The 26,091-nt window shown below is 38.9% G+C and overlaps 2 protein-coding genes across 2 annotated transcripts; one reads left to right on the top strand and one right to left on the bottom strand.

Moving 5' to 3' along the window:
* Positions 1-3,276: 3,276 nt before the first annotated feature.
* On the bottom strand, positions 3,277-22,397 carry LOC143285250 (uncharacterized). Its single transcript, XM_076592512.1, has 12 exons — positions 22,239-22,397; positions 20,058-20,151; positions 17,344-17,461; positions 15,801-15,952; positions 13,807-13,846; positions 10,683-12,286; positions 9,072-9,156; positions 8,533-8,641; positions 7,221-7,302; positions 6,581-6,628; positions 5,383-5,444; positions 3,277-4,622 (listed from the first exon to the last, which is right to left on the bottom strand). Exons 1-12 carry the CDS (start codon positions 22,286-22,288, stop codon positions 4,514-4,516), a joined length of 2,553 nt encoding a protein of 850 aa, XP_076448627.1. The 5' UTR covers positions 22,289-22,397; the 3' UTR covers positions 3,277-4,513.
* A 1,665-nt stretch (positions 22,398-24,062) lies between these two features.
* LOC143293008 (kelch repeat and BTB domain-containing protein 8-like) lies at positions 24,063-25,880 on the top strand. Its single transcript, XM_076603792.1, has one exon. It carries the CDS (start codon positions 24,069-24,071, stop codon positions 25,764-25,766), a length of 1,698 nt encoding a protein of 565 aa, XP_076459907.1. The 5' UTR covers positions 24,063-24,068; the 3' UTR covers positions 25,767-25,880.
* Positions 25,881-26,091: the final 211 nt, after the last annotated feature.

The raw sequence follows: 26,091 nt of genomic DNA, 5'->3' as shown, positions 1-26,091 counted from the left end.
CAAACACAAATGCAGCCTTTGTCACCAATTTGAACATTCACTGTTGCTGTTGACTCTGCTCTCTGACATCACTCCTCCACTCGCCATTCTCAACTTCATTTGAGTACAATGAGAAAATATCAATTTTTCCATGCTTTTTTCATATAGAAATTTTTTGTTTACTTAATTCTGAATCTTTTGACACCACATACATGTTCAAGAAAACTCTTGTTCTAAAGTTACAAGCAGGCAAATGTATGTTGTTTTTACATGAGCCGATTTCCCCATTTGTTCTTTTCAGGCACACCAACTTCGAAAAAATTACAGGAAAAAAATATGAAAGATCAATTCTGTTTTTTGTATGTTAATTTATGATTTTTAAACTTTCTGAAAGCGCATAAATGGCAAACATGATAAATTCCAACTGAAGCTATGTTTTTGCTTGCTGCGTTACATTTAGATATTATTGTTGCTAGTTGCCCAACTGATCACGGGGGGTGTTTGGTAGCTCAACAGCTTACAAGTATTCAAGGGTCTCTCGCCTCTTCTCCAGTGTGTCAATCAACACCATAAATAATGTCAGTTTATTCCAGTTAACACACATTTCCACATGTTCCTGTAGAACTTTTTCTTTTTTTAAATCAGTTGTGCAATGTCAAAAACGTTTCTCATAAAATATATCTGGAAGTTTGGCCTCTTTTCACAGTCTCCACAGTTAAGTGCATTGTAAGAATTATATTGGATTCTCTACCATTTAGTTAGGAAGCCCACACACATGAATTCTTGACTATGCAGTTAGAAAGCAAATGCACACACTCACTCACATGCACAATGCTTTCAAAACACTTTTTTAATTTTGCATATCATGCTGCGAAGTTAATCCCATACAGAACAGACAATGAACAAAAATCAAAGACAGCAGTGTGTCAGCAATCACACACTACCAGAAGTATTGAAAACTTCCTCGTATGTCAACAGTGTTCACACACAGGCACAGACCTGTCACATTTCCTATCTTCAATTTTGTGTTACCTGTAAATTACATACAAACAAAACTTTCATCAGCAAGCACACACAAACTATAACAAAACTCACACAGACTTTAACAAAACTCTTCACTCTCAACTCCTGTCCAATCCAGACCCTCACAACCCTCCTCTCAGCCAAACAGGTTGCACAATTTTTGTTGCTTCCAAGATGTGGTGAAGTGCAGTAACTTTCTGACATAGCATGTAGCTGTTTACTGACAGTAAATTTATACAATGCTTTCAAACATCTCATAGCGCTTTCCAACAGCGCATAAGATACAAACCACAACACACACACACCTATATGTATGAGAGATATGACAGGTATACATGCTACCTAAAACTGCACAAACCATAATCTGTGAAAGAAATCATGAGTAAATATTAACATCTGAAGAACACATTTTGTGTGTGTGTGTGTGTGTGTGTGTGTGTGTGTGTGTGTGTGTGTGTGTGTTTTTTGTTTTTTGGGTGTTCTTTTTTTGTTTGTTGTTGTTGCTTTTGTTGTGTTTTTTGTTGTTGTTGTCTTTTTTTTTTGTTTTTTGCATGAATCTGTCACTGTAACGAAATCCAGCAATACTACATTCGTTGAGGATAAGCACCAAACTGTCCCTGGTTTCTAAATCACAGAAGAGTTTTATTGTCATAAACCTTCAAATTCTTTTTCATAGAACAAGGCACATCATACTTCATGAACAAAGTAAATGCCTTGTATCAAAATGACAAGCACAAACATATGCAAGTAACCAGAACAGCATAACAATGAAGAAAAACCAATGCAGGTCAACAACCGTCATTTGGAACATCGCTTTACAAAGATGAATGAGGGGAAGACAGGGCGTAAAAAAAAAAATTTTTAAAAAAAAGAAAAGAGGAGGAGGGATGGAGTCTTGATAGGTTCTAACAGGTTAATGTGATTTATCAAATCCCTTCATGTGATCTTTTTCCCACTCGGGTCCCAGTACTCAGCAGATGAAGTTTAGTGTATAATATAAACAAACTTATATATACCCAGTATGTAATGAACATCCACGGATTAAAAACTGTGCATAAAGTAAAATACCTTGTAAACGCCTACCCCTACTCTGACAAAAACAAGAAAACAATCAATAGAAGAAAAAAAAAGACAGAAAATTATCATGAACTAATGATAATTCAGTTTGCTATTGTGACTGTGTCGCTTAATAAAGCAGCACACATTTAGAGCTAATGAACTGAACACCTGCATGAGATGTTGATGAGTCATTCAAAACAAAAGTGTGAACATGACATAACTCCATGATATGACACTTGCATGAGACGTTGTGTCATTAAAAACCAAAGTGTGAGCATGACCATGACATTATTCCATGACACATGACACCAGCATGAGATGTGTCATTTAAAAACTAAAGTGTATGACATTACTCCATGACACCAGCATGAGATGCTGATATGTCATTTAAAACCAAAGCATGAGCATGACATTACTCCATGATACAGTAGCTTGTTTTAAGTAGCTAGCATTTTGTTCTGTCTGTCTGTCTGTCTCTCTAAAACATGCATCATTTGTGTTTACTTGACAGAAAAGGAAAGGGGAGGGGGGAGAGCAGACAGAAAGAAAAGAAAGAAACAAAGAATGATGAAGGAATGAAGGAGACACAAACAAAGAGAAAGGATTCTTTAGTACATAAATACATCCATGACATGTTTAAACAATTGATAACACCAGTTTTTAATGTGAGACTTCTCATGCATAAAGTGAACACTCAGCCAGAAGAACTGCATGATGAAACTAGGGATTGGAATAGGCTTCTGCAAAGAGTAAAGTATCCAGTAAACACCCACCTCCAACTTATGGGTGAAATCTGTGCAAGAGGGGATGGGTGCTTACAAGGTAGTTTACAGCATAAGTGAGGTTTTGCTCACTGGTAGTTATTCATCATTTATCAAGACAAACACTGTGAACAACTTTACCTTAAGAACAAAAGCCAATAGTTCATCAAATTCAACTCTACAACTCACAATCACATCAACATTCACAAGAAGTGACCGCAACTTGAGACTGCCAAAAGAATTATGTACAAAACAGCGCTGCAGTCATGCTTAAAAAAAAAAAGAAAAAAGAATCAATCACACAAGTTCTCCTTCTTTGCCTCTCACTGATCCCCACCTAAAATGTGTCAAATTTATATGTAAGTAAATAGATAAATAAATTAATAAATGAACAGACAAGCAGATAAAACAAATGAATAAAATACAGCAGGTGAAGACAGGGAAAGAACTGAAAAACAAGGAAGACAATATCTCCTTGTTAAAAAAGAATGAAAGAAGATATACAAGTACATAACTTTGACCAACTCAGGAGTGTCCATGTGGGTGTACGTGGGTGAGAAAGCAAGCTGCAAGAAGTTAGAAATACAGTCCTACAATCTTTCAGAAGTCAGACACCAAACTTTTTTTTCACCAACAGGCTGGTAAGGTGATTAGGAGTCACTGAGATTTCCAGTATCACAATTTTCTGGAGGAGGATAACCATTCCTATTTCCTCACTTTTCTCCAATGACCAGAAACCACAGAACTGTTAATAACGGAAAAGGGTACCATTTAGCATCCTGTGTGTTCATGCCATATCATCCTTTTTCAGTCTAAAACTCCAGTCACTGGAATAAACAAAAAGAGTAGTTTTCTGGCTGTTTCTTGTTGTTTTTTCCTCTGTCAAATCGCTCAACATTACTAGAGTCTATCTCAAGTAATGATTCAATTCCTCCTGTTTTTGGATTTGAAAAAAAGCTATCTTTGCTGCCATCAATCCAGATAACAACAATTATTTTCAAAACTTCAATCTGGATTTGGCCGAAGCACACAAGTCAATCACGACAACTACTTGAAGGAAACGTTCAATGAAATCATCACAGATACTCCACACAGCCAACAAAATTCCTCACTTACATGTGCCATACTTGTTGAAGCAGATGACAACTGAAAACACTGTCTCTCTCAAGTGTGATTACTTGGATAATCATTGTGTATTTGCCACCCCAAATAATAAGACATTAATCTGTAATCAATGACTATTTCAAACAAAGCTCTGCTGGACAGTAAAACACACTATTTCCCAGCAGCTGCCACATCTTTACACCTCTGCACCATGAGTACATGTGTGCATGAGCATGCTTGCATGTGTGACAACTGCATATGTGTGTGTGTGTGTGTGTTGTGTTGAAGTCTATATTTTTTGCAACTGCGTGCGTGTACGCTTGCATGTATGCCTGCGTGCGTGTGTGTGTGTGTGTGTCGTATAGGTCGGTGTATACATGTGTACGTGTAACCGGGTATGCCTGCATGAGTATATGTAGGAGAAATAATTCATTCGCCAAAACAACTTCAAGACACTTGTGTGCTAAATATTGTGAAGATCAACTTCAGATTCCATACTACGGTGAGAAAAGATGCTGTATAAACATGTATCAAACAGTCCTGCTCTCATAGAAGTACATTTACAGGTCAAGACACTGCTGAAAATGTTAGCTTTTGGACTGTCGCAGTCCTTGATAGTCCTGCATCCACCGGTCAATGCACATCATGTCTGCATCAATGCCTTGACTCTTCAGACTCTGCAGCTCCTTCTGAAGTCTGTAATCATACACAAAATATGCCAAGTTGGTCTTTTTTCCCTCCTCCGATCAGCATTATGTAATCAAATAAAAAATGAAGTAACACTAACATGATACACAAAGAACTCAACTCCTTGCTGACAACACTTGCCACTTTGGTACATTTATCATTTTTTTGCAAAACTCAGTTTAGGAGGCAAGATTGCACTGACTCTAAGTGCTGCAGCCTTGGGGCTAGTTGGCCTCTGGAATCATCCTTAAGCGAACTGTCCTAAAGACCTCTTGGCCAAGAGAGTGGGAATGTAACCTGGGCAAGACACTCTCCACTATGATGAAATTCTAGCCCAGACATGACCATCTTAAACATGACTATCATACTCAAAAACATTGATGGTGATGGTGGTGGTGGTGGTGTTTGTAAGTATGTGTGTGTGTGTGTGAGAGAGAGAGAGAGAGAGAGAGAGAGAGAGAGAGAATGTAGGCGCATGTGCATGTGAACCTGTATGTGTGTTTGTATATGTGTGTGTGCATGCGTACAAACATGCATGCATGTATGTGTGATGTTCTACATCTGCAAAGGTATAAATCAAACAATGATTTAGTGATCATTTCCCAGCTTGCAACACAACTCAAACTAATATTTCTTCTAATCCTTAAATATAAATAGAACTAAAAACTCTTGATCCTAGATGAAGCAGCCACGAAAAAAAAAAAAAGGAAAGAAAATAAAGAAAAAACAAAGAGCAACAAGTAACAACTATCACGACACCCCTACTCACATAAACTTCTGTTGGAGTTTCTCCTTGGACTCACTGGACATTTCTTTGCACACAGACTTCAGCTGAAAGGTATCATCAACAGGTCTCATTTTCCAGGTAAAGAAATGCTGAATACCAACATCATAATAATAACAATCATCATAATTACATTCATAGAAACACAAATAAGAATTACAATTTGTACTATGTTGTATTACTGTTTCTTATCACAACCGATTTCTCTGTATGAAATCTGGGCTGCTCTCCATGGGGACAATGTGTCACCACAATGCAGCACCAACCACTTTTTTTCCCTGTTTGCAATTATATTTGTTTTACTATCAAAGCAGATTCTTCTACAGATATTTGCCAGGGAGAACCATTTGCTTGCCATGCATTTGTTTACGTGCGCAACATGCATGCTGCAAACAGGACCTCGGTTTATCATCTCATCCGAATGACAAGCACACAGACATCCACTCAAGGTCTGGTGGAGATGGGGAGAGTAAAAAAAATCTCTGTCCATAAAAAGGACTCAAAGCTGTGGACACTTGCTTCCTGGTCGGGTGCATTACCACTAGGCCATTGCTCTACTGTTAGCAGTTAGACTCCATCATCAACAGACAATATGCTGGAATCTGTATGCGTCGTATAAACAGTATTTGCCAGTCATATCACCTCTACACCAAAACTGGCTTCACCGTTTGCATCAATACAGCAATCAAGGGGAGACAATTCTGCTACGTTTATCTTAATAAAACTTACAATCTTTTTCAACTGTTACATCAGAATCATATAGTTTCATATATTCTTCTAGAAAAAGTTATATATAAAAAAACAAAACAAAAAACAAACAAGCTGGACATGCTTTGATAATATACTCATAAACAATTTCAGTCACTGAACAGGATATGGACAGTTTTTGCTTCAAGGTTATCATCAAGCACTGAGAGCACACACACACACGCACACACACACACAGAAGGAATAAGACAGAGACAAAGAAAACTACAGTCTTTTCACATAAAAAAAAACAAACTTGTTGAAATATGCCAGATGCATAAATCAAAACAAAACACTAGGCAGAAGAACATTTGAAAAAAAAACCAAAAAAAAAAAAACCCCTACACACTCCATTCTAAAAATGGCACAATAAACCTAACACATGTCAGCCTCACGCATTGCCAGCCATAAGAAGAGGGGAAAAAAATATATGCACCTTTTTAACTTGATAATCCAGCTCTGAAATCTGCTCCAAACGGGAATCCTGAAAACACAGGATACAGAGGTCACTGTCAAAAAGGCAATTTTCTTCCTAAAATTACGTTTATGTAACAACGGCACTAGTGGGTCACGGTTAAGTATGAGTATCTGAATGTCTTTTTTCCACACTATAAAGTAGGAAACGTTACATATAATCGTAAAAATCATGTTATGTTTGTAGGAGGAAAGGAGGGTGAGAGTGTATGGGAAGTGGAAAGGGAGAAGGCCAGAAAGGTTGAGGGTGAGGGTGTTCTGCATTGCAATGAAACCACTTACTCCAACAGAAACACATAAAACTTAACACATCATACAGGCCCATTTTACGTTTGATCATAATCAAAATCAGATCAGTAAACATGTCAACAACTTGCAGCACACACACTCACATACATGCATGTACAGATACACACACAGATAAAAAGATTTCTACAGTACCAATAAGACTGTGGTTATAGTTTTGTTCAAAGAGAGAGACAGACAGAGACAACACAGACACAAATCATAGGAAAAATATTCTAACAGAAAACAATCATACACTAACCATTTGTGAAAAATCACACACACACACACACACACACATCATAGTATATACTAACCATTTCCTTCAACTGTTTCTTTGTGAAAGTCAGTGCCTTGTGAACGGCCTTCTGGATAGGCCAGGTCATCTCACAATCCTCCCTGTTCAGAACAACAACATAAAACAAATAAATAAATAAATAACCCACTAGTATTTCTTTATTTTATTTACACACACACATTTTGGATAACAATATCTTTGTCATGCATATTATTCATTTTCTTCAGTTGGTATAATCACTCTCTTCTTGAAATAACTTCTTTGTGTATCTTAACAATACAAATACCACAGCATATAACGTTCAATACACAGGACACACTGAAAAACACACTGGAAATACTTAATCTTAAGTTATCTGACATCAGTATCGATGAGCAGACACAGCTATACCTGGTCAAATGTTTGGTGTTAATAGAAACTTCCAACTATTTCACCTTGTTAGACAACTTTAATTTCCGATGTCTTTGTGAATTAATGCTGCTGCAAGTTCTACATGAACAAGAAAAAAGGAAATTTGTTGGTATAATTTCATGATTTCATTTCCTCCTTGAAAGGAAGTGTTTAAAACTGTCAATGAGTATAAATTTTTTTTTTTAAACCAATAACTATTTCAAAAGATATTTTACCTTTGAATTCATTATATATAAAAAAAATCCTAATAATTAACATATTCAATGATTGTAACTTTAAATGGTAAATATCTTCACTTATTAATAATTGCCAACTATTTCTAATGTTCTAGGATTGAAAACAATAAAGTACTGAAGCAGATCTAACAATTAATATCTCCAAATCCTTCAAATTGTTGTTGCTTTTACAAAAATTTAATGTGACTGAAATTTTCTGATTTAGAAAACACCACACACACACACACACCCCACTCCCAAAATTAGCAAATTCACTGTTTCGCACAATTAGTTTAACTTCATGTAAACAAAACATCCATGTCGACCTTCACTTTCAACCTTTCCACTACTACTCAAAAACACAGCACTGTTCTGCAATACTTCTATATTTCAAAAATAAAGCACAAAATATAAAACAAATAAAACTGAAACAGCCATGCACGCTTTGTACACACATATACACACACAACCACAAATTCAATATAAACAAAAAATAACACAAAATATAGAATAAACAAAATAAAAGAATTAAGACATGCACACTTACTTATGCAAAAAAACAAACAAAATAAAACAAAAAAAACCAACAACAACAATATTTGCAATTGCACTCAAATACAAATTACAATTATAAGGCAGCATTCCTTAGTTACCCCCATCCTCCAAGGCAAATAGATTGAGTTTAAACAGCATGACAAATCTCACATGATGTCTGTGTCTGTCTGTTCCAGCATGTTCGCAATGACTCTCAGTTCAGTGACAGTAGAGCGTCGCCTCTTGGGTCTTTCTTCTTCCTCCTCTTCTGATATCTCACCTTCCACACAGACACAAGATATCATCATGACAAACAACCACACTGCATCACTGAAACTATCTGTCAGCAGTATTATTTGTCAAGAAACCAGGAACAAGATCTAGTCTGTTTTAATGCTGTTACTAGCAGGTGTAATTAAGTATACTGTAATCACCCATACTAAAGGAGACTGCTAGAAATTCACTTTTCACTCTCATCTGCCAAATCATCTGCAGTGCATAGGTCACTACATTGTGAACACTGTTCAGAATGGTAATTCGGTCACAGATTATGGCATCTGTGGTTGTGTGACTGCTCAAGCTTCAATTGTTAATTTTCAATTTTCTTGACTGCACACTATCAAATTATAGTTTATACTGGAGAAACAGGTTGCTTGTTTGAAATGAACAAACAAAATACAGTGTCTTTACAATGCTTGAAGCACACTTACTTTTCCGTTGACCAGCAACAGCTGCTGCTTTTCCAGGGGGTATTGGAGACGGAGGTATAAAGCTGCTCACTTCTCTCTCCCCAAACTGCACACACACATCACACTGCTCTCCAACTGACTGACTGATTGACTGACTGATATGGATACTTATATAGTGCCTATCCTCGGTCAGACACCAAGCTCTAAGAGCTTTACAAACATGGGGTCATTTACACAACACGCTGCCTACCTGGGCAGAGCCGACTGACAGCTGCCACTGGGCACTCATCATTCATTTTCTGTGTCATTCAATCAGATTTCTCGCATGCACACATACACACTCAAACATGTAACATTTAACATTTTACATGTATGACCGTTCTGTTTATTTACCCCGCCATATAGGCAGCCATACTCCGTTTCAGGGGTGTGCATGCTGGGTATGTTCTTGTTTCCATAACCCAACGAATGCTGACATGGATTACAGGATCTTTTAACATGCGTACTTGATCTGCGTGTATATAAACACTAAGGGGGTTCAGGCACTGACAGGTCTGCACACATGTTGACCTGGGAGATCGGAAAAATCTCCACCCTTTACCCACCAGGTGCCACTGAGATTCGAACCTGGGACCCTCAGATTGAAAGTCCAACGCTTTAACCATTCAGCTATTGCGCCTGTCAATCAACTTTTCAGTGAGCTGCTTCTTCAATCATCTGCCTATTATATCCCTCACTGTCGCAACATTTCATGATGAACATGTCGCCATGTTGGTGAAAATTTGTCATTATCTGTCTGGGAAGCATCAAGTGATCAATACATATTTACTGATTTCTCTTTACTCATTACTGTGATTATCGTTTATTGTGTGTAACCCCTTCCCTCTCATAAAGCTGAATTGATGACCATGAGCATAGTACTCACAGTGTGCAGTGATCCCCCTTCCCCATCACCTGACGCAAGAGCGAGTCTTTCTCATGTTCAAACGTAACTGATCCAGTTGATCACTTCATTTCTAAGCCAATGATTTCTTCTTTCATGAAAAGTAGAATACACCACAGAAATAACAAAATACTGCACAACAATTAACTACTAATTTATGCATATATTCAAAGATCAAAAGAAAATGAACACCACAAACAATTATCAACACTTTTTGTGTAAAGTGGAGTATGTGTATACCATAAAAGTTATTAAAACTGTTTTCAATTACAGAAAAAATTCATTTCTTAAATGTTTTAACAAAGATCAAACATAAATGAACATTATCAAAAATTATGAACTAATCACATTGTTTCATTTCATCTGGTTGCTTTTTCTTTCCATGGAGTTTCATTTGCTGGTATTGAGACTGAGTCTGAAAGAAATGTTTTTTCTTTTTTCTTGAAAAAAAATGTTTTATAATTTTTCACTCAATTCAAGGAAGCACCTAAAACAGCATCTGACAGCCCTGAAATTACAGTAACAGATCTTGGCAAGAATCACAATTTCTCCAACTTTATGGTCTGCCTGTATCACTAAATATAGAGAGAAAGAGCATAATAATTTATTACAGAAAAACCCAGTATGGGTTTGCATGTAGTGCGTGTGTTGTTTCAATCAACTTTCAAGACCAGTTTCAGTATACTCACACTGTCATCATCATACACGGACTGGTTTAAAACTCGCTGCTGCTGCGGTCTCTTTGGCCTTGAGCTGCTGTCTATTCGACGTGACGTTTTCCAGAAGCTGTTAGAGCGAGGTGAGGTCCTCACCCTGTCTGATTCCATGATGACCACTCTCTTGGAACTTTTGTTCCCAGTGTTCGTCAGTCGTTTGTGGGATGAATCCGGCACTGAGCTGTTCTGTGAATGGTTCCTGGGCTGTGACATTTTTCTTTTGTTTTCTGTGGGTGATGGGGAACCAGGTGTTGTCAGAAATGATGGCTGTCCTCTTCTTGTCCGAGTGCTTGATGATAGACTTTCTTGCCTTGCTGACTGATGTTGTGAGATGCTTGTTTCTGTCTTGTTTAACTGAGAGTTTCTTGCTCTCTTCTCAGGTGAGGGACCTGAAGTCTCAGTACCATTTTCATCCAGTGAGATCTTCTTTCTGCGCATAGCAGAGGATGTTTTCGCAGATTTCAAGTCCTTCCCAATCTTTCTTGGCACATGAACAGGTGATGCGTTTCCATTCTCACCACTATTTGGCTTGCTTCCCCTGTCAATTTCCTTGATGGTGGACAGTCTTGAGCTCGCATTTAAATGCCCAGACTTGTCAGCAGCAGAAGAAACCTTTCTCTTTTTGGCAGATGATGATACTGTCCTGCTATCATCTTCAGACTGACTGGCACGTTTTGCTGGTAAAGTGTCCCCATCTCTTCTGCTGTTGTCCTGCTCCAGCCTGCGCTCTCTCCTTGTACTGGGTGGGGGGAAATCCGTCGTTTTGTTACGTTTTTCCTGCGAAGATGGTGGGGACGATGTTCCTTTATTTTTCTGGGACGGTCTGTTTTCCTTCTCTCTTTGTAGGCCAGCCTTCTGTTTACTTCCCTGTGAAAATGACCGGTTTTTACTGGATCTTGGCCCTGACAAATCACTGTCTTCCGCTGAAGAAGTCTGGGCTCCATCATATTCAGAGAAGAAAGAGTTATTCTTATTCTGAGAAAGCGTCTTATCCACTCTTCTGAGGGCCATGCTGTCATCTTTCCCTCTATCTGTGACTGACTGGGAGGACCCCTTCTTTGTTGAAGATCTGATGGATTTACCCCCCTTCACAGAAACACTTCCAGTTTTACCTCCCTTTGATGGCAATGATGAAGGGGGTGTCCTAGTCTTTGTTGATGATTTCTGTGATCTACTGCTGCTTGAAGAAACACTCTCATCTCTGTTTCTTTTTGAAAGAGATACAGCGCCCGATTTCTTCAGTTTTTCACTGCTGTTCGTTTTCTCTTCCTGATCTGAAGGCAGTGGAGATGGGGTCCTGTCCAGAACCCCCTGCCCTCTGCCCCTCTTGGCTGAGGAAGAAGTGATCTTTCTGCTAGAGCCCCTCTTTGTTGTTGAATCTTTAGTGCCGAACCTGGTGCCTTTGGACTGGCTGCCAGCACCAGTCCGCATTTTGCCCGAGGCAGACAGCTCTGTGGATTTCTGCGCAGACTGTTCTCTACCTCGTTTTGATGAGGCTGAGATGCCTTTCCTGATGCTATGTCCCCCTTCGTCTGTGATGCTGACCTCATCATCAATGTTGCTGGTGTTCTTGGAACCTGAGAAAGCAGAAGATGAATGAATGAAGCAAAGTGTACAATACAATGCTGGACATATGAAAAGTGATTGTAACTGAGTGAAAAGAGACAAGAGACTGCGACAGGGTTTGACAAACATTCACTATTACACCAACAGAAGAAAGAACACATACACAAACACACTCACACACATACAAAAGACCATGTCTCTACAATCTGTTTCAACATGTATGTTCACAGGAGACCAGGCCTCCAAACACAAAGAACAACAGGATATCTGTGCAATGCAACATCATCGTCAACACTATCCAAGAGACAAGAGAGAGAGAGAAAATCTCAAGCATCAGGTAAGTATTACAATTAGAGGAGTCTGAAACTCCTTCTAAAGTTTAGTTGCCTGCAACTATTCCCAATTAGAAAGTTGGTAATGACAAGAAACAAGAGAAGCAAGGCCTTCAAGACTCACTTGTGATATGTACTTAATCAAACAAAGGAATTATGAAGAAAAAAATGGAAAAAAAAAAGAAGAAAGGAGAAGCAACCATCTTGTCACTAAGCCTTGTTAAACGTCACTATTCTTTGACGTACACAGTATGACGTTTGTTTTCCAGGACCTAATTCTAAATTACGTCACATTATGCACAATCTGCTATTTCCCAAAAATATACTAGTTTGGAGAATGTACATTGTGAAAGGTCTTCACACTGAGTGTAAAACACAAAAGCCTTTCTATGTAGTGAGTTATAATTTCAAAATGTAATGTTTTGGATAAGAAAAATCAGTTTAAAAACAAATTAATGTAAATCAATGTAACTTTTATACTAAAGAAGCTCCTTTTTGAACAAAAAATGATAAAAGTGACTGCTGTTATCAATATTTCAGTATATCAAATCAGCGTCGAGTGTTATGAACAGAAATAAAAATTGTAACAGTAAATTTATTGTGCAAATAATTTGGCTTCTCTTTTTATTTTTTTGTGCCCATTCTAAAGGTGCATTGTCATGAAAAACAGTGTGAGTGGAAAGAAGACAATTTTTCCAATTTTAGTTTTAAATTTGGTATAAAATGACAAAATATTTCCAGAAAAAATGACAATGTTAAAGTTTACCACACACACACACACACACACACACTGGAACCAGGTTGTAACACAGACTCACTTTGTTTACACAACTAAGTCAAAAATTGTATTTAAAAAAAATATATATAAATGAAAGAAAAGAATCAATCAATCAATGCTGTGATATATCCCATTTATAATGTAGAATACTACTTCTTCCTACAACCTGTCTGATAAAAATTAAAAGGACTCTTCAGAAAGGCCCTGTATGTAAATACACACACATACAAAGTTATACTACACTATCAAAATGGCAATTATCTCTGCTCTGTGGAAAACAGCATGAATTTCACACAGAGAAATCTGCTGTGACAAACACATACTTTAAGTAATATTTACATACATATACAATTCGTACTCTATCCCATTTCCAATAGATTTACATGTCAACCACACTTCCCTTTCAACCATATAAACTTACCAATGTAGTATTCGTCTGGGGCATGGTGTGCCTTTGCACGCTGTTGAAAAGACAATGGAGTAAACAAATCATAATGTCCATGCACACCAATAAGTAACATTTATCTGAAAATGAACCACACCCTCCATTATTCACACACACACACACACACACATGATAAAATGAAATATTACCTATCATTTAAATTTATCTCATAAAATAAGAAACATAACATCCTGAAAAAATCATGTAATGTAATATCTGTTCATATGACTGAAAATGAAAATAAAGCCACTGTTCAAAGAAAATCAGCACCATTTCTGACACACATTTTTATACACACTTAATTTTTAACATGATCCCACAGCATCCAATACAAGCACCATTCAGAAAAGAACCACAAAATGGATGTGGTACTAGATTTAGATGGACGGACTAGTTAAAAAATTAAAAAAATGCTGGTTTTTTCTCATATGAAATGAGGGGGGCGGGGTGTGTTCTTCAGTCATAAAATCAAATGTGGTTGTATGTACATAGTAAGAAGTGTACATAAGTCATGAATTTCATAATATACATTATATCTAAATGTGTGTGTGTGTGTGTGTGTGTATGCACATGACAGAAGTTTTACTAAATGACAAAGGAAACAAATGATGTATGTCTAAACGTGGCTGTCAGTTGGCTCTTCTCAGGTAGGCAGCCTGTTGTGTATGACTGTTTGTGAAGCACACAGTTTGTTATAAGAACTGTTAATTGTCAATAATCATTGTACTGTATGAATATATTTGTCATGTGCAAATGTTTTACTTTTCTCCAAATGGCTCTCATCAGCTTCAGCACAAATGATCACAATAAACTAAAAAAAAAAATAAAAAAAAAGTTTTTTGATGAACAGAAACAGGTAGTCTTATCTTCAGTATACAGTCTTAAAAAATAACAGTTTCTCATGGATACATCTTTATTCATCCATTTGGAAATTAACTGTGCATCCATAGGCTCATCACTCACCCAACGCAATATCTCAGACCATAGCCAAGTCCAGTACACACACACACGCTCAACATGACAAAGGTTGACCCAAAGATCAAAAAGCTACTGTGTGAGTGTGTATATCAGGGATCGCGTTAACGCATGTTTTTCACGTATTTGACGCATTTTGATTTTCGCTGACGCATTTTCACAGCGCTCACGCATAACACTTACGCAAAACAACTTTTACTCCAAGCCGTATCAATGCAACTCTAGGACTGACTTGGCAGCTAGGTTTGCGATACTGAATCAGACGGTACAAGACAAAGTGTCTGTGCATGCGGAGCACTCCGAGATGCCTACGTGACTCTTTAACAGCTTGTTTGGCTGCTGAACGTTACTCGGCTAGCCTAGGCCATAGCGTTTTTTTGTTTTCCATTGTATCTCAGTCACGGAATCGACTCAATATGCAGCGCAAGTTGTCATCGTTTTTTTCGTCTAGTCGTGAAACTATTGCTCCAGAGCAATCTCCGGCTGATGCTTCTGAGCAGCTTGCGACTTCAACATCGTTGGCTTAAACCTTTGATTTAGTGTCATAGGTCTGACGCAATTCTGACTCTAACTTACGCGTTTTTTTGCCGACTTTGCGTAAGCTGCACGCGTTTTGAAAAAGTCTAGCGCGATCCCTGGTATATATATATATATATATATATGTGTGTGTGTGTATGTGTGTGTGTGTGTGTGTGTGTGTGTGTGTGTGTGTGTGTGTGTGTGTGTATAAACTTCTGTCATGTGCATACACACAAAAACTTATATCTAAAGCAAAACACACACAAGCAAGTAATGTACCACAGCGGCTTCATTTCCACACACACCCCTATTCCCCTCCACACACAGATACAATATTTTTAAAATAACATGTATAATAATATTTTCAACAGCTTCATTACACAGACCATCTTGATTACTTTATCAATTCAAAGGGGGTATACTCCCAACAATCTCCCCCTGTTTTTCTTTTCATTCTTACTAAGTATGGTTTGTACCTGTGGCGTTCCATGTGGGTACTGTCGCCGACTGAGGAACTGCTCAGAAGGTTCTCTAGAGCGGAAGCTGCGACGAAGCAAGGAAGTGTTGGCTTCATGATCATCTTCATCTTCTTCATCTGATTTGTGCTCCTTCTGCTTTTCCTTTGGAGCTAAAGAGGGAGAGGGAAAAAGGACAGACTGGTTTAACAGTTGGCTATCTCCATTGTGAATCATCCATGCCTTGTGAGTTAGTGTTTTGGGGGGTTGGTAGGGGAAAGACAGCTGTACCTTTTTTTTTCTTCTTTTTTTTTTCCTCCTGTCTTGTCAAAGTTGCACATGTGAAAAGTGAAGCACAGAAACTAAACAAAAAAGTGGTAGATAACGCAAAGATCACTGTGTACTGGAAAAAAAACAACAACCTGTTTCTTTGAGTACAGGAGTTAGATTTTTTTTTTTAATTCTACACAATGTTGTTCAACAATGCTAAATGAACGGTGGTTCTTGTTTTGTCGTTGGTTGCATGTATGTTGTTGTTAGGGGGGCAGAAGCAGGGTGTACATATGGCGGGATAGGGTTGAATTTTAATCTGATGAGTAAACATGAAATAAATCATGAGAAAAAAGGAAAGGAAAGAAAGGAAAAATTGACTGCAGCCCCTATTTCAAACAGTAGTAAGACAAGTGTTGCTGTTCAGTGTGATCGTGTTTTTAGTGTGATCAATAGCCAAATGGTTAAAACATTTCGCTTTCGAATGTTGGTGGTGCCTGGTGGGTAAAGGGTGGAGATTTTTCCAATCTCCCAAGTCAACATATGTGCAGACCTGCCAGTGCCTGAAACCCCTTCGTGTGTATACGCACCCAGAAGATCAAATACACACGTTGAAGATCCTGTAATCCATATCAGTGTTCGGTGGGTTAATAGAAACAAGAACATACCCAGCAAGCACACCCCTGAAAGCGGAGTATGGCTGCCTACATGGCGGGGTAAATAAACAAAACTGTCATAAACATAAAATGTTAAATATTACATGTTTGTCTGAGTGTGTATGTGTGCGTGCCTGAAATCTGATTGAATGACACAGGAAATGAATGATGAGCGCCCAATGGCAGCCGTCAGTCGGCTCTACCCAGGTAGGCAGTCTGTTCTGTAAATGACCCCGTGTTTCTAAAGCACTTAGAGCTGAGTCTCCAACCGAGGATAGGCGCTATATAAGAATCCATATCAATCAATCAATCAATGATGCTGTCAAATACTGAGTTAGTTTTGACAGGTGACACCAAGTGGTGGTCAGAATTTAGTATTCAGACACCGACAGGCTGCATACAGCTAATAACAAGCAGGGGTAAGATTTCTTCTTTTATGTAGTGCCTTGCAAAGGCCAAAAAGTATGGAATACATCATTACTTTCACAGAATCTTGAGAGCATTTTGAGCTTCTTGTTAGTATTAAAGCAATGGAACTTGAGTCCACTAACTACAGTTTTGGTACTCATGATGTCAAGCAATAAACAGTGTCAAATATTTTAATGTGTTCAACAGATGGAAGCCAGCAGCCCACTTACTGGAGTGTGCAATGAGAACTGGCACTGGACTCTGGCGTACAATGTCACTGATGGTCAGACCCTCGCTGCCCTTGGACAGCTGGACAGGAGTCGTGATCACCACTCCTCTGTCCCCTACCTGATCAAGCAGAAAAAACCATCAAAAATATTAACAACAAAACTCACCTGGGTTGACTGACTTTAAAAGACACTGTGGGCTTTCCTTCCAAAAGGATAATTATGTACATCTAAGGATAGTAAGATGAACTTCAACAATTTTAACACTTGATTCAATATTGTCACAAATTTTTAAGTAAACACATCCTTTTCCTTTCTTTTTTTTTAATAATTTTTTTTTTTTTAATAAGATTCATTTGCAATAATCACAATACACAGATACACACACAGACAGACAGATAATTTTCAAGGGGTCACAGTCAAACTTCTGCAATTTTAAGCCAGAATGAAGACATGTTCTGTAAAGTTATTCACCAAGTTTGGCATTTTGATTTAACCCTTTCGCTGCCAGGAAAATAAGATTTAAGTGAAATCTATTTGCCAGGGTTTTTTCACAAAAAAACGGGTATAAATTTTCAAAAAATTCTGTGCTCTTTGTTATTGGAGAAAGACCCATAAAAGTATATATTTTCTGAAAGGTAAATGAATAAAGAATACAAAACACATGCTGTTTTCCCATTTTATACATTTTTAGTGACATGCTGTTGTTTTGAAATCAGTGTTTTGTTTTTTGTCACATTTTCAACTTGTTCATTACAAACATTAGTCAGGTAATTTGCACAAAAACATCATATTTTCTGGACAAATGGATATCTGCAAACACAAAATCATACTAGAACAACCACAATATATATATATATTTTTTAAGAGATAGATACACAATACATTGTGACTTCTCCAAGTGATAAGATGGATGTGAGGGCACGCCCCCTCAGTCTCCACCCCCCTCCTCCTCACCCCTCTCACACGGTCACTTGATTCAGTTCTCATCAGACCGCGCTGGCTGCGTGCCAAGAATATCGCTCTGCTGCTAATTCGGTCATCTGTCGTCTGCTAACATCTGTACAGCCGGCATCACTAACTGACAGTCGCATCTTGGCCACTCTCTTGATTACTCCCTTTATTTTCTATCAGATCGTCCTATAAATGTTCATCACTATCTTCTCCTTCGAATTTACGCTTCAATTCTTTCTGAGCATCAGCTAAAGAAAGAAATCATGGTTGATTTAGTTCGTCACGATTGCATGTCTTGAGCACGGCGTCAGTCCGACATTTTGTGGAGCGAGCGAGGAGAGAAGTCAGGCAAACACTTGGACAGTGGCCCAACCAAAACGTTCAAATAAAGGACTGCTTCATGACGTAGATGGGGTTTCTAGCTATGAATAGAATCTAGAGAGATTCCCCAGGCTAAAGCTACCACTATTTTTGCCAAGGAAGTGAATGCAAGCCAGGGAAAAGTCAGAATATTTCGATGACGAGTTATCTCGTCATGCAGGCAGCGAAGCATACATGCTTGCCATGACGAGTTATCTCGTCATGCAGGCAGCCTAGGGGTTAAATCAATATACTTATTCTGGTGGTGTTTTTTTAACTCACTCATTACTACCAGTTAGCTCCCCTGACTTTCCTCACAGTTGACCCATTTGTATAGGTAAGAAATTAAATCGCCAAAAACAAATGTTAGAATTTATGAACTGAAAACTTCCAAACTGATCAGTAACATAACGAGTTAGTTGGGGACAAAATGTACAACATCCTACCTTCTTATGCTATTATATATTATGCTATATATGCTTCTTATACAGTGTGGTGATGAAAGTATCCATATTTTTTGTTCAATATTTACACACACTGGTGACTTGTAAACGAATCCAGAAAAGCACAAAGAGTTTGAAACAGATTAAATTCAGAATGTTATATAACCATGACCAGGCTCCTTTATCGAATTCTCTTGTCTGTTTTGTGACCGAGAAACTGGGTCAGACCCCACTGTTGAAACGCACCATTCACGTGAACCAGTCACCACAAAAATAACTCTCCTGCTAGCCAGCACAGCAACACACACTGCATTCATTGGTCGGACTGGAGAGTGGAAAGTTCAATTAAGATATTCTCAGCTCAGCTCATAACATCATTATGGAAACCAGGTGCAACTCCAAAATTCAAAGCTATCCAAATCCCTGATTGGGCCCTTCGTCTGAAATGGTTGTAAACAGTAGGGCCCCGATTTGGGCCGTTCGTCTGGAGTGAGTTAATGTTGTTAAGTGAAAAATAAGGTTCTTCTTTTTTCTTCTTTATGGGTGGGGTGGGTGGGGCTGTTTTCTTTTTCACTGTTTCTTAAAGAATCAACATGATTAAATGAAAAATACTTAAACAAAGGAAAACAAATAGTTCAAATCCCTCTTTCTGAATCTCAGACTAATTTTTTCAAGGGGTAATATTTCCTGCTTATTCTGACTTAAACACAATGTGACTGTGGTGAAAAAGATTTTACAAAAACAAATAAACAAAAACGGTTTTACACTTAATAACAGATTCAGCAAAATGCAAACTCAAATATTTATACTTCTTCCCCCCCCTCCCCCCTCCACCCATCTAATATCACACATCAGTGGAAAGATGTTAAAACTAAAGAAAGAAAGAAAATACAAACAACTGTGAATCAATAACAAAAATAGACTTCACACTCACTCTGTCACAAACCAGAAAGCACAAACCTGACTGACAATGGTGTTCTTTGAAGCTGACGAACTTTCCTCATTTTCAAAATTACGTGCAAACGTGAACGGCCGGTGAGTTGTTTTTCTTCTCCTGAAAATAACATTGAAAGGTGAGAAATTACAAAATACAAAAATTACATACAAGCAAACGTCTTGAACAATCGCTGAATCAGCTGTTACATCAAACATCATATTGAGAACTGGCTGTGCGGCCCAGGAATTTAAAAACTTGGGCATGTCATGATTTTTTTTTGGTTTCTTTGTTTTTTTTCAGGATCAGGATCAGGATCTGGGGCGTTGTTACATAAAAATATATACAACTTAGCCATTTTTGGCTTTTTATGCCCCTTCAGATTTTACTCCTTTTTGTTATTAGTCAGGTCATTGACTAGCTCAGTCATTTTATCCATCAAAGTCCTATTTCGTTTTTGTCAATAACTTATGTTTATCTTGTATGAGGTTCTTAACCCTTTAAGCCCTGACCACCGCTTTACCGGTGGTGGGAAGGGGTGGCATAATGCCTGGCCACAGGCTGAGCGGTGCGTAGACATTTGTGTCGTGTTTTGCTATTGGTTGACTTATATTGAAGAGCCAATCAGAAAAACCGTAATAGTCCGACACCAGTGAACGCAGTACCAACATTGCCGCGCCCCCTCACTGTGTTTTGTGTTTTGTGCATGTGCTTTGGATAAAAAACACTGATTTCTACCATGAAGCGTGCTAAGTCTCAACCTGACACGCCTCCTTTGATCAAATGATTCTGCATGTTCAGATTCATTTTCAACATCACTATCTTTAGTAAAATCATCTGATTCAAATTCCACCTCACTATCACAGAGTAATCATTGTCATACTCTACTTCCGATAAATCATCAAGCATATCAATTACTTGCTGCGCTGTGTACAGTTGTTTTCTCGCACGTTGTGTCCCTGATTTCTGCCCTGACGGGCCAGGTTGAGACTCTGCACACTTCAAGTGTTTACGCACCACTCAACTGGTGACCGGGCATTATGTCATTTTTCTCTGCCACCGGTAAAGCGGTGGTCAGGGCTCAAAGGGTTTAATACCAATTATTTGCAAATTTTGGCTCAGGAGCTCAGGCAGAAAGGTTAAAATTGCCCAGGAACTTAGGGCTCAAAGGGTTAAAAGTATTTATACTAGATGCACGTTTAATATTGCTTGTTAGTTTGTTCCAATAATTTGTTACTCTGTTACTAAATGTAAACTTTCTTAAATATGTTCTAGAATATTGTTTAAATATTTTGTCTGTGCTGTTTCTTGTAGTGTCTACCTTTGGAGTACAAAAAAGCATGCTTTGTTTACATCGCCAAACCCATTAAATATTTTGTACGTCTGTATCAAGTCCCCTCTTACTCTTCTTACTTTAAGTGATGGTAGTTTTGAGTACTTTAATCTTTCTTGATATGAATAACCTTTTCCTTTTGGTGCCTCAGAGTTTGGGACATTTTGTTTTCTTCATTTAAATGATGGTGAATGATGATGGGTATGCTGACAATGCTACTTTAGTATGGAGGTCCATTTTGGTTTGGGACTTCCTGACAAGGCTGTACTCTCTTTGTTTTTCTTCTTTTTTTTTTCTTACCCTTGTGTCAATTGCACTTTCAAACCATTTGCAAATTTGCTATTCTGATAGGTGTCTGTGAAGACCTTGGGGACCACTTTCTCTGCAGACACTCTCAGGCCATGGCGGATACTGAGACAATATAGCAAGATGAGTGCACAATATATGACAGGATGAGCAAAGGAGCTAGCCTTTCAAAGGCCCTTGGGTTCGAATCTCAGTTCCACCGAGTGTCTGGTGGGTTTTCTGTGGTGCCGTCTGGAGATCAGCAGACATCTGCAAATCTGATCTTGCATGATATCCCTTTCTATCCTCACCCATGCACAATATTCTTATCAAAGAAATATACAGCGTACCAGACTCCTTACCATTTAGGTGGGAAATGGAAAGATCGGAATATTCGGCAAACACCAATCCAGAAAATGATGAAAAAAAAACCCGAAAAAATTACTTGTCCATGACAGTGGTTGCAATGCAAACAACACTGCAAAAAAGTTCAAAACTGAGAATGAAAGAAACCTAGATATCTCGAAGTGTACAATTTGGCAATAAAAAAGATCACTATAACGAATTAAGCAACATTTATGAATCTTACGCAAAGCGTTTCTTGAAAACTGGAGAGGCAAATTCGTTCCCCTCTCTCATTTTCGCTTCCAACTGCTGAAGAACACCACCGGTAAGTCCGTTTTTCTGCTGTCTTCCGCGCCTTCCTGAAAGCAAAAGAAAATGTTTTTGAGAGTTGCCGAACTTGTTTGACATTTTAGCTCAGATAAAAACATAACTTTATGCATGGCTATGAATGCATTCCAGCTTGAAAATGTGTGTTTGTACAACTGATTTTTAGGCAGTTTTGTTCATCATTGGCGGTTTTGTTCAACGACCTGCCCAGCGCATGACTTGCATGTATGGGCATCGACATCCGTGGTGCTTGAGTTGTTTCCCTTTGGAGTTTTGTTACTATTTTGCTGCCAGCAGCTGCACGGTAAGGTATGCAATATTGTGAATGAATCTCATTAAAAATTCATCTTGTTTAATTGTCACGTTCGTGCAGGATACATCATATCAATCTACGCTGTGTGAAAGGCATTCCCTTATTTATCTTTTCCCGTAAAATTGGTTTGATATTGGTGACACATTTTATGTGGTTGCTTGGATGTAATTTCATCGTCTGCTATTTAACGAAGTCTATTTCTGTCGTGTCAATCAAAAATGGTTTCAGTAGATTCACTGTCCTACTGTGATAAATAAAATAGTTGAGCGCTGATATTGTGTGATACAGGCAGTGTCTGCTTGATCTGTCATATCTTTCAGTATTGTTACTATCTGTATCTTCACATTTCATTCATCTCCACAAATCCAGGGATGATGAGAAAGCAACAGCAGATCCAGGTAAAATATTTAGACAGATCAGGTAGAATTACCCCACATCCTATGACTTACTGATTGTCTAAACAAAACGACATTTTCTTTGGCATTTAAATGGTACACTACACAAAAAAATTACAATAGATTGAAATCTTCTTCGTGCCTCTCCAGTTGTGGAGTAAACGTATTTTTATTGCAAGAGATAGTGTGTGTGTGTGTGTGTGCGCGCGCGCGCGCCCACGCACGCACGCACACACACGCACAGAGAGAGAGAGAGAGAGTACACACACACACACACACACACACACACACACACACACACCACACACACACACACACACACACACACACGGCACACACAGAGAGTGCACACACACACACACACACACACACACACACACACACACACACACACACATGCACAGAGTTGAGGGAAATGAACAGTTGAGGGAAAGACAGCAGTCAGGTATACATTTCACAATTTGCTGTCTCTCATTTAACGATTTCAAAATGGAGAGGAGCACAGTGAAAATGATTTGCATCTGTGTATGTCGTCTAACTGTATGTGTGTGAATGCTCAAAAACTAAATCTGAATCAGTCCTTTCTTTTTTCTCAAGGTGTTGCTGTTTGTTTTTTGTTTTTTTGTTGTTTGTTGGGGGTTTTTTTAGGGTGGGGGGGTAGGGGTGGGTTGTTTTGGGTTTTTTTCCATTATCTTGGTGAAGCAAATAAATTCCAGTGTTGAAATGAACAAGAATAAATTTCAATAGAGTTAATGCTGATGATGCTCTCACATGGCCAGTATAGCCAGAAACAGCGAGACCAATTGAATTTGATGAACATTTGATGCAAGACACAAACACAATCTAATTTTGTTTTCCTGTTGTGAGTGATGACCTTGACCTTTGACTTTTGACCTTCATGAAGGGGTCTTTTGCAAGATAAAAAATTATTCATATTTACAATTCTACCAAGTTTTTTTTCCTTGATCTAATGTTTCTCATTTTTTGGGTTTGCAAATATTCACATTTTGACTTTCAGGTCAGGAAGGAGAGTGTCAGAATGGCAGATGCCAGTTGTCTTGATGTGAAGAGCTACCTGAGTTCAGGACTACTGGATCTGCTAGCAGGTAATCGACATGTTGACACAACGATACATGTCAATGGACGAACATTCAAGTGTCACCGTGTGGTGCTGTGTGCCATGTCACGGTACTTTGACGCCATGTTCTCCTCTGGCATGCTGGAGTGCCAGGCTGGGGAGGTGTTTTTGCACAACGCCCAGCCTGCCGCCTTTGATCTGATCCTGCATTTCATGTACGGAAAACCCATTGAGTTGACTGCGGACAATGTTGGTGAGATCCTTGAGATGTCATCAGTGTACCAGATCCCTGCCTTACAATCCAAGTGTGAAAAATACCTGGCCAAAGATCTGTCTACCAGCAACTGTCTGACCCGCTGGAAACTGTCCTGCATCTACAGTTGCAGTTGGCTCGGGGAGCGGGCCTGGGAAATGGTTCTGTATAACTTCAAGGAGCTAGCCACCACAGAAGAGTTTTTGATGCTTTGCAAAGATGATCTGATCCGAGTTATAAGTGATGACCGCCTACAGGTGGAGAATGAAGAGGAAGTGTGTAAAGTGGCTCTTCATTGGGTGGAGCATGACGTTGCAAGGAAGGAGGTTCTCCATGATGTGTTCCAACATCTAAAGCTGCCCATGATGAGTCCCCAGTACTTGGAATCCTTGCCAAGGTCCAAGGCCTACATCCAAGAAAACAGCAAAGTGTGTACATTGTTGTCCAAGTTCGCACACAGGCAGAGGCCAGGGCTGCACAGCTCCAGCAGCATGGAGGAGAGAGGGGAGTCAGACAATGCCTTCCGTGATCGCAGTGAGGATGTTTTAGTCATGGTAGATGGAAGGAGGCAGGAGGTAGTGTGTTACAGCCTTCAGCGCAGAAAGCTTTTCACACTTGCCAAGTTTCCGTACTTTGCTGATGGCAAAGCAGCTTGTGTTCATCTCGGTGATATTTTTGTGTCTGGAGGGGTAAGCAGTGGCCTTGAAAAAAGACTGGTTCGTTTTAACACAAAACGCAACCGCTGGGATGAGTGTTGCACCATGCAAGAAGGTCGTTCTTACCATAACTTGGTGTCAGTACAGGACCACCTGTACTCACTCAGCGGTTTTCTGTGTAATGATCCTGTCAGCAGCATCGAGTGCTACACATCCAAAGACAACGCGTGGATCAAGGTGGGTGACCTGGCAGCACCAGTGGGGGGACTCTCGGCAGCAGCCCTGGGGGACACCATTTACATGTTTGGTGGCAAACGCAAACGCCATGAGCAGGAGACGGCTGTCTTCCAGAGTTTCAACACCCGCACATCAACAGCATGTGTACTGAACGCTCTTCCCCTGAGAACGTGCTGGAGCCAAGCCATTGTTGTAGACGATGTCATCCACATCTTCTGTCCCAACGGTCATGTACTGGGCTTCGACAAGTCTGGTCCCCCTGGCATTGTGACTGTGTCCCCCAAACTGGACGTCAGTTACTTCAGTGTGGTCCATCACCGTGGAACATTTCTGGTGATTCAAGTGGGAGATGCCAAGTACCATGATGAAGTGCGTGTCTTTCACCCTGATACAGGGGAGGTTCAGATCATGCATGAACGGCTGCCACGCTCACTGTGTGATTCCAAATGGATGAAGGTTGTCATAAACCGTCAGCACCTCAAGTATGAATGTTCCCATCCCACACATAGGTAGAGATGAGTGCTTGCAGAAGCTAGTAGAGTAGAAGAATACGAAATTTTAGGACCTAAGATTTCAAAACACTCACTTAAAAAATTATTTGTTCTTTGTTGTTTGAAATGTATTATAACTCACATATCAGATTTTGTTCCCCACTGTGTTCAAGCTTTAAAACCAAATAACAATATCAGTCGTTTTTGTTTGCTATTGATTTCACGTTCAGCAAGGTGCTGTTGCTTAATTAAATTTTGTTTATGTATGTTATTATTACCATGACAGTTTATTACAACAGAGTATGTTGCTTTGCATGAAGATTTAAAGAATTTTAAGCATGGATTTT

Source organism: Babylonia areolata, chromosome 1 (assembly GCF_041734735.1).
Source record: "Babylonia areolata isolate BAREFJ2019XMU chromosome 1, ASM4173473v1, whole genome shotgun sequence".
NCBI classification, from domain to species: domain Eukaryota; kingdom Metazoa; phylum Mollusca; class Gastropoda; order Neogastropoda; family Buccinidae; genus Babylonia; species Babylonia areolata.
This window is presented reverse-complemented; position numbering and strand designations above follow the sequence as displayed.

What these genes read in the sequence shown, in the direction of transcription:
- LOC143293008 (XM_076603792.1), top strand. Translation starts at nt 24,069, where the DNA reads ATGGCAGATGCCAGTTGTCTTGATGTGAAGAGCTACCTGAGTTCAGGA.
- LOC143285250 (XM_076592512.1), bottom strand. Translation starts at nt 22,288, where the DNA reads ATGAGAGAGGGGAACGAATTTGCCTCTCCAGTTTTCAAGAAACGCTTT. An exon ending in ACCCACATGGAACGCCACAG is followed by an intron (nt 13,847 to 15,800) that starts GTACAAACCATA and finishes TCTTTTCAACAG; the next exon opens with CGTGCAAAGGCACACCATGC. An exon ending in AGAAACAGTTGAAGGAAATG is followed by an intron (nt 6,629 to 7,220) that starts GTTAGTATATAC and finishes CTGTGTTTTCAG; the next exon opens with GATTCCCGTTTGGAGCAGAT.